The sequence below is a fragment of the Passer montanus genome, unplaced genomic scaffold (genome assembly GCF_014805655.1).
Source record: "Passer montanus isolate IOZ18808 unplaced genomic scaffold, ASM1480565v1 scaffold1, whole genome shotgun sequence".
Lineage (NCBI taxonomy): Eukaryota > Metazoa > Chordata > Aves > Passeriformes > Passeridae > Passer > Passer montanus.
Window position 1 is genome coordinate 8,085,625 of NW_024356504.1, and position 13,323 is coordinate 8,098,947.

The following is a 13,323-nucleotide window of genomic DNA, read 5'->3' on the forward strand; positions in this document are numbered from 1 at the left end:
CAGACTGGAAACCCTAAAAGCATATCCTTTCTCACGTGCACACACACAGATACTGAAGCCTCTCCAGCTGACTGCACATGCTTCCAACATTACACACTGAAGGAGATCCCTCTGCTCTCACTGAAGCTGTTACCTGACTTCAGATGTTTCATATTATATAAATAATTTTTTAAGTTAGATAGGAAACCTCAGTGAAAGTGAGTCCAAATGTAAGCAGAGGGGTCAAGCTGGAAAAGGGGTTCTTGTCCTCTAAGAGGCAAGAACCAGGTATTACATTCCTGTTCAGACTATCCTCTCAGGAAGACCCTTTCATCTGCCCTACTATTGTCATTTCAGAAGCAAAGCAGAGCAAGTTATGGGACTCTGTGCCGTTACATTACTGCAGTGTAACCTGCAAAACCTTAAAAGACACAGCAGCCAAAAGTAAGAGTTAAATTCTGCTCCAAAAAGCATCTGAACCCTCTAAGAACTGGAAACATGAGACACAGAGGCAGGGCACTGCAGAAGTCTGATTATTAATGTCATAACTTAATGTGCAAGGGTTTCTGTGGAAGAAGTACACAGAAATTTGTACAATGCATAAATAAGTTGCACTGGTGCCTGATCTCTAATTGAGTCATTGGCCTAAAAATACACTGGCTAGTCTTGCTACAGAATTGTCTGTAACCCTCAGTGTTCCAGGAGGTGGACAATCAGTAGCAATCACCACTTGTCTCACTTGTGAAGAATGTCACCTACATAATATGTAATATAGAGGTAGAAGGATCTAAATGTCATATTATAATAAAGAACACATTTCTCAGTGGCAATTTATTATGAAATCATGTCTAGCATAACCTGAACTCACATGCTTTGCTTTTCATAAAAAAATGGCTTAAAAAAAATCTCTACCAGAATAAAAATAACAGTGTGAAATTATGCATAGTGTCAAAGGAGATCCATACAGACACATCAGAATCCCTACTCCATTTGCTGGCCTCAGGCTTTACAAAGGGGATTTTTCACCTTATGCAATTATGCTTTGGCCTCAATCCCTCACTGATTTTAACAAAAGACTTGCAATCCAAAAAATGGAGGAGTAGCTCAACTGTTGTGGATTGGGACCATGCAATCCCACTGATATCAACAGACTGAACTGAGAGCAGAACCTGACCCTTACACTTGTTTTGGGACATGGAAAACTAAGAAAAGTGGCACAATCTGAGCTTATGCTGCACATGTTACCCATGTCATGGCCAGAAAAAATTAAAAGTATGCAATGTCCTCTAAGCTCCTTCACAGCCCTCTAAGAAAAATGGTAGCAACAGGCTAGTGGTACCTGACAGACAAAGAGCTAGCTCTGAGAATGCCACCCCTTAGGTTTCTTCAGCCATTAGTAAAATAGTCACGTCTACATTTTGTTCACGCTGTGTTTTATGCGATTCCTTGCTCTGGAAAACTGTAGAGAAATGTGTGTTGTACTCATGGACATGTTTCAGCATGTGACTACATCTCTTTACAACACTCCCAATGCGACTCTGTACCCCTTACATAAAACTGCATGTGGTGGGCACAAGAGCCAAATACTCTTGATGGAAGGCTTTATGGTTCCTCCTTCAAAATTATGTGTAAGGCTTTTCCTGGACTAGGAGAAAGAGTGTCTTTGTGCCCCCTGCTCTGATAAATGCAGTAGAAGACCACATTCACAATCTTCACACTGTTAGTGTAGCATTTCCAACTAACTGGTATATCACAGCGTCACTCACTGGAATTAATCCAGTCCTCAAAAAGAAGAAAAAAAGAGAGAGGGAAAAAAAACACCAACAAAAAACATTAAACTAAGAGGAGGAAACCTAACTCCTGTGTTTAACTCTGAAGCATTTTGAGAAACAGTTTATGTAGAATAATAGAAATCTGTATTGTACAGCCGGTGCCTCGCCATTGTAATGTTTCCCAAGCTTCCGCTGTGTCTAGATAGAGGAGGTTTCATCTTTGTGGAGGATTTCCATGCTTGTCTGTGTGTGGTACAGTCACAACTTTAAATGTTTTTTAAATGTAGTTACTGTCTTTGATATCAAGGGACTATGTGTTCAGATATACGCTCACATGTCCAACTAACTGAAAGCCTCAATTTGTGAGAAGAAGAAAAGCGAGGCTGGGGACACTGTACAAACGGTGTTTACACCACTGAAGTGCTTTTGAAATGGAAAGACTCTGCATGAGGAGGCTTGCAGCTATGCCACAGCCTTGCCGATACCAGTGAGGAGCTCATCTTCAATGTAGTGTTGAACGTAGGTGGCAAAACTGTAATTTCTCTCTTTTTTTAAAACTATTTTTTCTTCTTTTATTTTTGAAATTTTCATCTAAGCGGCAGTTTCTTGTACTATAGTGACTCCTGCTGGGAGAGTTAAGTTGAAGTAGCTGAAGGTCTCTTACAGATATATCAACTCCCGGCCAGTAAAAAGATGTCCTAAACGCAGGAGATGGAGTTAAACTGTTCCCCTACCTTGGACGCAATGGCTTCTTTCATCACTAAGAACAAACCCCTAGGTTTTACAATTGAGACTGAGAAACTAGTACAGTACTTGTACAATTTTTGATCTACAGCATCACGACGTGAAGCTGCAACAATTAGATGTAAAGGGTCCATTCATGAGGAATAACATCACTTTGACCCTTTGTGTTAGCTCCTACTGCTAATCTTTCCATACGCGTGAACTTACTTTCAATTTGAAGAAGATGAAAAAGTCTTTTGCAAAACCCCAATACTGTTTTCTGATCTATGTACCTGAATGTAGAAACGTAGTCTTACCTCGTTTTTTTCCACTACAAGCCAAGCTACTTGTAATCCTTCCAAGCCTTTAAAGGGGACCTCCCTTGTTAGCATCTCCCAGAGAACCTGGAAGAGAAAAAAAGAAAAGAATTTTTATTTCTGTACTTTGTATTTTAAATACATTATTAAACCTTGATACAGCTCTATTCTGTATCCAATTACCAGGCAACCAGTTTTCATTTGCAGGAACTTGGACCAGTGTTTGTGTGCAAGATCCTCTCACAAAATTAATTTGAATGTTTCTGCTTTTTCCTCTACAGAAAAGCCAAGATGAAAAAACTAGGTTGCTTTTTTACTATCTTTGTACACAATAAAGTTCACATTTGGCAACTGGCACTTGGGAAGACAACGCTCTTCCTCTCCTTCTCAGCTCCAACTAGGCATATCTTTGCTTTGTAGTAATTTTTCATTTAAAAATATTTCTATGCGATTGCAACCAGTGAATATGATCCAAAAGGTATTTAGCTTCTTTGATATGCCTATAAAAATACAATTTTGCAATCAAAACTGTAATTGTTTATCTCCAAGTATGTGATCGTATTAAACTAAGCAATATACAGCATATAAAAAATTACTCTCTTCTCCCTGAGTTTTTATAGACATGCTGTCCTTAGATAGAGAAAGATCTCCTAGTTTTGCATGCTTTTAGCCTTTTGGTAACACAGTATCCAAGAATCTGAGCTACTCTGTAGAAAAGAGTTTGGCATCATCAAAAAGGCTTCAAGTCAATGAATCCAACTTGTTTTTATGCCATTGGGACAATATATTGGTATTCAACCAAATTAATAGCACTTGGTACCTTCACTTTTATATGTCTCCCTTTTTTTTTAACAGCAAAACTTTCATATACACATGTTGTTGTAAATATCTACAAACTTTCTTCTGCTCATATATCAAGTGTAACAACAACAACAAAGAATCTTTAATGCAGGATTTGCCACAATGCATTAAGATCCTTATACAAGTCTCTATATCCTCACTGTTTGGGTTAGTGCCCAGGTTTATTCCAGCTGCACCATTCTGACTGGATTGTGGACAGCTATGAAGATAATGAAAAAGCAAATGGAACAATATTGACAGATGGAGGGCAAGCAAAAAAATGCATTGAAGCAGAGTTGGGCCTTTAATCAAGTGAACAGGGTACTCCAACAATAGACCTATTTGAATAATTCTGCTTAAGTCAGAAGACTGATTAGTAAAGGTAAGGGTATCTTGGAAAAAGAAGAACAGTTTTTCTGAGAATTAGAAATATATGGGGAGAACTATCACAGACCTATTCAATTACCCTGTTAGCCTCAGTTCAATCCTTTCAGAAGGAAAAAAAGGCACCTCAATTGTAACTCAAATTATCTCCTCTCTACTGGTAGAGAAAAAAAATTAATTGTGAGGGAAGGAAAAAAAAAATTACCAGTCCCATGTACTTAAGACAAAAAAAGCAGTGTATAAAACAGTCAGTTTAAAACAAAGGTTCCTGGACCAAATCAAACGTGGCTGAGCAGCCTTGCAGAACAACTTCATCTGTTGGGAGTGTGCCATGAAACTACAGAGGAAAAATCTCAAGTTTGCACATCAGATAGAGCAGTATCTAAATAACCTTCCAAGTAAAGAACATAATGAAATACATTTTAAATGTCTTCAAGAGCCTTGAGCTGGAAAACTACTGCTGTGCTATCTTTCTTTCAGAAGACTGTAAATTTTAAGAGCTGTCTTGTTTCATTCATGCACATATGTTTGTGCAGAACATTTTGCACCGAATTCCTTTATCATGACACCTTTAGTGTTTATTTCCACTGCCCAAACAGATCACTGCCTCCCTAAACCAACAGTGCTAGCTAAAAACTCTTCCAAGACTGCACACAGTTGAAGAGGAAAACAGCAATTTGACACAATATGAAGGATTGTTCTTGATGCCTTCATTTTACTAATAAATCAAAGTAAAAGATACAAAAGTGGGATGTTGGAAACCTTTGCATTTACTTACACGGGTTTAGAAAATTTTTTAACAACAATGCAATTTTCATATTCAGGCCAAATGTATTGAGAAAGCCTTTCCTTCCAACGTGACGTGTCTCTATGTTCAGCTTTACAGGAGTTTCAACCCCTTCTCATGGACTAGCTACCCTGAATCATCAGCTAAGGTTAATGACCACATCAGCAGTCTTTTAAAAAGCATTCTCACTTGCCTCTTCCTGTCCCCAGGGTGATTCAGCAGCAGACAAGGACCTCAGCCTAACTTACCCCAGCCTCTCTATTGTGAGGCACTCTCTGTTTATTTTCAGAATTGGCACCCCAGCTCACTTCATACGGACATTATTTTATCTTTCCATTCTGGTGTATAATCTGATTGAGACTGACATGGTTCACTTCCCCTCCCACCTGTGATGGTGAGCATCACCTGCTTTCCCAATCACATCACATCTCTGTGATGATGGACAGCAGGTGCTCACAGAGAAGCCAACTGCCAAGCTAGAAACAGTTATGAAAAACAAAGTAAGGCAAAGTAATATAGTGCAGTAAGCTGCAGCCTCTGAAGATGCTGGACTCAGTTTTGCATATAGAGGAAGAGAAAGGAGAGATAAATGTATGAATGTTCACCCTGTACACAAACCTGATGCTTAGAAATATGTGGTCTTCAGAAAAAGCTCACACATTTACATGTCAGCTCAGCTGTGCTTTCAATTCCTATCCTCTCAATTATGTGACAACAACCCAAAGGAAAAACTAAACCCACAACACCTCTACCCCATCCCCTGTCCCCCCACTGATGCAAAGCCAACAAAGATTCAAAGAGCCATTTGGATAGGGGAGCATCCAAGTAAGTAATCTGAGGAAAACAAAACACACTGAACACCTTCGCTGCTGAAAAAAAAATGCTTTGTCTGGCAGGAAACTGTTCACAGACAATGGTCAGGAACCACAGTTAGCAGAGGTACAGCATAAGCATTAGCATTGCACTCACAGAGGTACTGCCCTTAGGCATGAAAATTAGGTCTGTCTTCTCTGCATTGATCCAACTGCAGTTAGAGATCGCATCATTCTTTTCAAGTAGGGATAACCCCTGGAGCTGGCCAACATTCCCTCTATAAATAACATATGTTCTCATAACTAAAGCAGTGTTTGAACAGCTGCTACATTTAATGGCAGTCTCTAGGCCACCAATAGCCAATTAATCGTTTTACTTATTTGTTCTTGTAAGTGATAAAATAATTCAACTACATCGGATGAGCTTTCTGTGATTAAATACATTTATATTGATACACAAACAGACACTGTGGTGCACTACAAACAGTTCTGCCAGGATAATATATTCTGAGCATATGTCTTCATGATTTTGAACAGCTTTTAGAGTGACACTGTCATTCCACATACACTTTCCTATCTGGCAGAGATAGCAAGGAATGACAGAGATGGCAAGGAATAATTTTTGAGCAACACACAGTGACATACAAGTCAGCTTCAGGGTTGATCACTTGTTACACTTGGTTTTAGTTGTTTAGATTACAGACTTGGAAATGGATCAGAAAGGGGAACTACAGCACGGCTGAAGGAAAGTGTAAGGTCTGTCTTTGTGTGGTAATAGGTTCTCCTTGAAAATTTAGCTTTAGCATTTTATGACAGTATTATAAATTATTGACTATGTATCTCAGAGAATACATAGGCCTGTTTAACCACCCATGAAAGGCAGGACAAGCTAATCTAAACATTAGCTACAAACACGTATACAACTGTTCACAAAAAGGAAAATTCATTTCAGCTGAGAAGCAGCTCAGACCTATGAGGCTGCAGAAAGACTTCAACATTTCATGGAAAAAAGCTCTTGCACAGCTTAAGCGGAGTATCTAAAATCACAGATGGGTTTGTAGAAAGAAAAGACTGTCAGATAAAAAAATAGAAGAAAGGAAATTAAAGACAACCACGGGAAAGATGACAAACACTGCAAATGAAATATCTATTCCTAGCATCTTACTAGTTTACATTTGAAAGGATTCTGTTCTTTGTTAAGAGGACTTTAACTGAAGTAAAGCAGATTTGTCTCTCTAGCACAAAAGCTGCTGGCAAGTGTTATGCTTCAAAAAGGGATTCTTTACATTTTGTTTTTATAGATGATAATAACTTAAAGAGACAAAAATACCCTTTCTCAGATTCCTTGTTTTCAGACCCCTAGCTACTTCCCTGGTAGTTATAACACTTGTTATAGGGAGATTCCAACTTTCAGTGTTATATTCAGGCCATTTCATGCTGGTATAACCCCTTAATATTAGTTATTTCAGAAACAGAGAACTTGGCCACTGCCATTCTTCATTTCTACCTGTCTATCTCCTCTGAAAATGATGGTGTTCCAAGACTAGAGTTATAAAAAGAATAATTACTTCTAAGTGCTTATGAATTCATAAGCTTCTACCCACAGTACAACACATTAATTTAAAAACAATATATAAAAAATCATGGGTCATTACTAAACATTCTAAAGTAGCACTACATACCCACAACAATGTAAAAGAACTCTGGTAACACTGAACTGTTTTCATAAGGAGGATAGTTCAGTTTTACCTCCAAGCACAGAACTGTCAAAGGAACCTGACTTTTTCAATGAGGTAAAATAAACTTTTCACAACAGTTCCCAAGGCACTGCTAATACTTGACATGATAAGATATTAAACAATTTCCTACCTTCTCCCACTTTGAAAACATTACCTTAATGTTTTGAAAACATTACCTTAGTTCAAACTAGGATGACTATGTGAGAAGTCTGAACTATAAAACCATGTCTGGAATTTTTTCTCTAACATTGTTGTTCAGTTTTGAAACTGCAATGTTCCCCTTCACTGGACAATATGTGATTGCTTCCAGTAACAGTTTACATTAATATTTACATTTGTTAGCTTTTGTTCTCTTACTCTTTGTGACCTAGTTCAGTTAAGCAAGCAAGGATTTTGAATCTGACAGTATAGGCTCCTTGCAAACTTTCACTGATAAGTGATGTCACATCATGTCTCAAAAATTCTTCTCACTATAAACAACTGTTTGGCAAAAAGTTTAAGTCACCCTCCACTGAGACAGCAGCCATAGGTGCTAGCTTAAAACCACAATGCCTCCCTCACATCTACCTCTTCCCATTCCTCAAAGAGAAAGAGACAATACTTGGCAGGTAATGAAGAATTTCTCATTCTGCCACCCACTGCTGAATCCAAACAGAAAAATGGTTAATGAACCAATATGCATGCAAACTAGAGCTCCACTTCCTTTTCTTTGCCCCCAAAGGAAATACTCTTTACTGTCCTCTTCCAGAGAGAGGCTATGGGGTTAGGCACACAGATGCGACCAGCAGGGCTATTTCTAGCCTACTTGGTATTGCAGAGAATAACTAAACTAGAATTTAACTGTGGACAGAGTAAAGAAATTCACATTACCGAATACAAAAACCTGACATTCTTATGAACTATACCTGATTCCCCACCCTTCAGTAAAGCAGTGCTGGGCTTCTATAGTTTCAGATGGGGTCTATTCTCACAGATAAGTGATAGCAGTGTGTAGCTATGATATCTTATGAGAAATCCTCTGCTAGGATTTTTTCTTTCCTGAGGAAAGAAAGAGGAGCGCTCAGCTCCTCAGGACAGGAAAAATCCTAGCAGAGGATTTCTCATAAGATATCATAGCTACAGCAGTGTCTTTTAAACAATTGAGCAAAAGAGCAGTTGCTTTTTAATTAAAATCAGTGATACTCTATTTTGGGGAAAGCGCAATGCTAATGTTACCCCCCTATTACGAGACAAACTTTTTCTCTTTGGTTCCACAAAAACAAAAAAACACAAGCAGAGATTCATGATGCTTTCAGTAGCTCCTGAAAGCCTTTGGACATATGCTGAATAATTGTGGCACTTCCTACACTGGCATGCTGCTAATCTAATCAGATGCTACTAAACATGCAAGATGCTATGTTCTTCCTATCATTTTCAAGCATGTCATTATAAATGATGCGCCAGTCTTAGAAGAAACTGCGGTGTTTCTTGTTGCTCTTATTTAGAATTGCTGTAGTTGCAGCATGTGAATTCTGTCACACGGACAAACTGCCACAATGCACAGTGAGATGAGGCACTCACCACTCCGTACGAGTACGTGTCACATGTTTCAGACACTGGAAGACTCTGAATAACTTCTGGGGCCATCCATGGGAAAGTGCCCACTAATGACATGTGTGTTGTATGGGAGTGGAATCTTGAGGCACCAAAATCACAGATCTGGCAAAAATAAATAAAATATTAAACTGGTATAATGAGTACTTCTGCATTCATCAGACATGGAAACATCCAGTCAAGCAGCAATATCCCTCTACAAATAATTAAAGTGTTCATACCTTTAACACACCATCAGCAGCTATAACAACTGAAAATGAAAAAAAACAAAAGGTTACAAGAATGCAAAAAGCAAGCCCAGTACATTTTTATAGCAAAATACTTCATTTTTCAATAAGACAAATGACCCTAAGGTGAGCCAGCATCTGAATGTGCACACCTGTCCTGGTGTCATTGAGAAGCTGACAGAACATCTGCTGAATATCTGCAAGTCTCTGAACAAATGCAAAACCTTTCAGGCATTACTGAGTTAAAAGACAGCAACGCAGATGAACATCATTTTCCCCAGAACAGTTAGGTTCAACAAGAGGCTCTCTGAAAGAGTCATTAATAAAAGAAGAAAAGCTTCAACCGAGGTGAGACCTGGATGTTTCTTGACTATTACACATTATTGAAATCTTTGCATTATTAAAATCTGTGCCTCTCCTATCCCACCACTAGTAGTAGAAGTTTCATCTAAAAGGCAATGTTCAGCAATTTCAGAAACTACTGTCAACTGCTAAGTACAGACTTCACACTGAATATGTATGACTCAAAAGCCTGAATATCTGTCAAACCTCAAAAAAAGCCACAATCAAGACAAGATTTTCTGATAAGAAATAATAGGCTTATCCAGTCTATTGTGTCTGGTGTCTGCCAGCCTTTCCTGGTATTCAACCTTTCCAGATAGAAAGAAGTAAGGAGTGCACAGGCAGTATCTGAAGGCTTCATCAGCTTTCATGGCCAGTCATGGCCAGCAAGACACAAGTTGGAAGAGCCTTCTCCACAGTGCTCTAGATGATGCCAGGTCTGTAAGGAACTTCAGACAGGCTCAGGATGGGGAGGAGGAAATCAGCTTTTCTGTGCCTCAGCAAGTGCAGCTTTGATGACAACCAAGGTATTAGTTCTGCTTGTTCAAAAAGCTCAGGCACAGATTTAAATGCCACATTAACAGGTAACAGTAAATGCAGAGCATTTCAAGAGTTTTGCTGCTTTACCATTCCTGGACTTCAGGTCCCTGTGGATAACTTTGACTGGAGCTTCCATGTGTAAATAGTGCATTCCTACACAAAGGAAAGGAACAATCTGGTTAGACAGGCTGAGCAGGGCCACCACATTTCTGCAGTCATGATTCCTGGTTCCCACTAGTTGTACTCATTACAAGTTGCCATACCTGTGTGCCATACTGATGTGCTGAAGGAGAACCAAAGCTTCCCATCATCCTTGAGTAAAAAGAACTAACCAAAGCTCACGTGTCCCTCAGAGCATCTATTTGGATATGCTAATGGTTTTTAACAACATATGTAGTTATTTTCTCTAAATATATAGTTAAGGAGATGTCTCTAAATGATTAAGCCAGATATGAATTTACTTTTTTTTTATTAGTTTACACTGATTCTTGTGTGGTCAGTCACGGAGAACACAAAGGATGGAACAGCTTATTCTTCATTATTATATGAAGAGTTTCAGTATGTTTGCTGAGAATAAGTCCTTAGCTTCTTTAAATGCTCCAAATCAAATCAAATGTAAGGTCAATTACACACTTTATCTCATAATTACACGACATCAGCAAAATTATCCTCTTGGGACTTAGGGGTACACCAGAACTGCCTCATCACAGAAGCTATTTTCACTCCAGAATATTTTTGGATTCATAATAAACAAGGAATGTATTAAAAAGAACAGTGAATGGGTTTTGCTTCTTTTATTTATAGATGTTTGATTTGTTTTGTTACCATCTCAATAAGAAAGACTAGGAAGGTTTTCCTGCCCAAGGAAGCTGTACATTTGCTGGCTGTGTAGGGCAGTATATGCCACTCTTGTTGCTTACCTTTAGCTATGTCAGTGGCCCAGGTCATGATATGATCCATATCCATCTCTTCACTTTTGTTACTATTAATGTAATCAAACAGTGAGCCAGCAGAAGCATACTCTGTTAAAAAAAAAGCAACAAACAAGACATTTAAAAACATTGCACCTAACTTGAAAGACATAATAGAAACTCTGCCAGTTCCAGAAAGCAGTCCTCTGGCTTAATGACAAAGCATTTGGGTTCAACAGCCCAATATTATTACCAGTATAGTAGGAGAGTTTATCTGATTATCCCAATGCAGACATAAGCTACTACTAACAAAAAATGAAAAAACACACAAAAAAGTGTAATCATATAGAAAAACAGGCATTAAAATGAAAAGGCATTAGAAAGGTCTAGCATCAAGAATGATCAGGCAAAGCAGTTCAAATTCCAGAGTAAAAGGTTGTGCATGCTCCTTGGTCAGGACAAGCAAATGCTTCTCTTAATTTCCTATAACTGCACCTACAGAATCCCACAGCAGGATTCTGGGGTACAAACAAGGGCAATTGGGGCCCACTGGTGTTTGGAACTTTGGCAGAAGGAATCCAGTCTGACTGTCAGAGTTGTGGGGCTTAAAGCAGGAATAACAAGCTAGTTAGCCCTACACATATTTAGGAGTGAAACTGGAGACAACTCAAATCTCTACAGTACTACTTTCATATAACCTAAAATTGTTACTTTTTTAAACAGTGAATAAGCCACTCTTGATGAGAAGAACAATTAACACATGAGTTTGGCAATATCAGACTCATCTCATTGTTTCCAAAATCACAGAATACTCCCCACTGGTAAGCAGTACTGTGTATAAATTATGCCCCATAAAAAACCCACAATTTTTCCTTTTATTTTTTTAAGTAAAGCCACATGCTAAATATATAATGTTCTGTTACAAACAAAGAGTTTGCAAGTAGAAAGTTTCCTATTTCCCCATGGAGAAACAGAACAGCAGATCAAATAATTTGTTCATGAAAAAACAGAAGGATGAAACCAGAAGCCTAACCCTGAGATAAGCAGGACAGATTTTCTAGTGCTGCAGGTGACCTGCAGCAGTTTAAAGCCTGTAGCTCTTCTGCTTGGCATTTATTAATATGAAATATTAATAGAAATAAGTTTTATCTTATTTAGAATTCATTCATGTTTCACCAAAAACACAACAGGAGGTTTGCAAGATGAAACAGCTGATACATTTTCTTTTATCTGTTTGCAATGACAGGGAAGACAGATGCCACCCAGTGCAGCAAAAGTAGCACAAAGACCAGGGGGATACGAGGAGCAACTTAAACCTTTTGTCCCTCTCTCCCAAGGCTATTCAATGTGCTTCTCAGGCAGAATTTAGAACCTACCTAGAAGACTCTCAAAATCTTCATATTATTTCAAAGCAGCCACAAAATCACTGCCTTTAAGACTATAAAATGTGTCTGAATTTTGTTGTTAATAATAATATTAATCAATGATTGGTACATGATAGTGTAAATGCATACAAAAATTTCCATTGTGCCTAACCAAAGAAATCAAAAACACTGGGAGATCACTGCGTGGGGAAGGAAACTGAGACCAAACTGAATCTGCAGCCTAGAATGTGGCAGGTCAGATGGGAAGACTCCAGTGCTAAATGAAAGAGGGAGAAAATAGCAAGTCCTTTGAAAGTAAACACTCAAGTGCAAGTCAGCTTTGGATCACTGCTGCACAACCTCCCACTGCAAGGACAGACGTGTTGCTTCTGATGTCACCGAGAGAGGAGTAAACTGCTGACCTGCACATTTCCACAATTAAAACAGAAGCTTTTTTTACCCATGATGTCATTATCTGTCTTATAAATGGATTCTTCAGGAACAGGTTGGCTGCATGCTTTGCATGCCTTTACAATGCATAATTCGATCCATCAGGGTCAAGGGACAACTCAGCTCCTTCAGCCCTTTGCCACTTTGTGTGAACAGAGGCAAGTAAGCTTCACTCAACAATGCCCCACTGTTAGTATTTCTTTATCTATTTATAAATATATATTTCTAAAAATATATTTCTAAATATATTTATTGTGCCACAGATATTTACTAGGAGCTTGTGGATTTGGAAAGCATATTGCAAGGACAGTTTTGCAAATAATGGAAAAGAAACATTTGCTTTAGAAAGAAAAGCTCTGATTGCCTTCCCGGACCCACCCTGTGATGTGGTGGCATACATATGGTTCTGTGCATTGGGGGCACAAGCTCTGAGAACCTTTTGGTATGAGGGTGCTGTGACCAAAAGCCATATCTGAAAGCTACATATTGAGAGATGGCCAGTAACATCTAGAGTGATGGGATCCATGACAGCAGCTCACAAGG

At 38.6% G+C, this 13,323-nt stretch overlaps 1 protein-coding gene across 7 annotated transcripts in view; it reads right to left on the reverse strand.

The window, feature by feature from the left end:
• The window catches only part of MAP3K20 (mitogen-activated protein kinase kinase kinase 20), a 92,385-nt gene that overhangs the window by 47,210 nt on the left and 31,852 nt on the right, over positions 1-13,323 (reverse strand). For all 7 annotated transcript variants that reach the window (XM_039701212.1, XM_039701202.1, XM_039701232.1 and 4 more), the window contains exons 4-8: positions 10,976-11,077; positions 10,143-10,208; positions 9,168-9,196; positions 8,914-9,051; positions 2,792-2,878 (exon numbers count right to left, since the gene is read on the reverse strand). In XM_039701212.1, the coding sequence (XP_039557146.1) occupies positions 2,792-2,878; positions 8,914-9,051; positions 9,168-9,196; positions 10,143-10,208; positions 10,976-11,077 (422 nt within the window). The remainder of the gene's footprint in view (positions 1-2,791; positions 2,879-8,913; positions 9,052-9,167; positions 9,197-10,142; positions 10,209-10,975; positions 11,078-13,323) is intronic.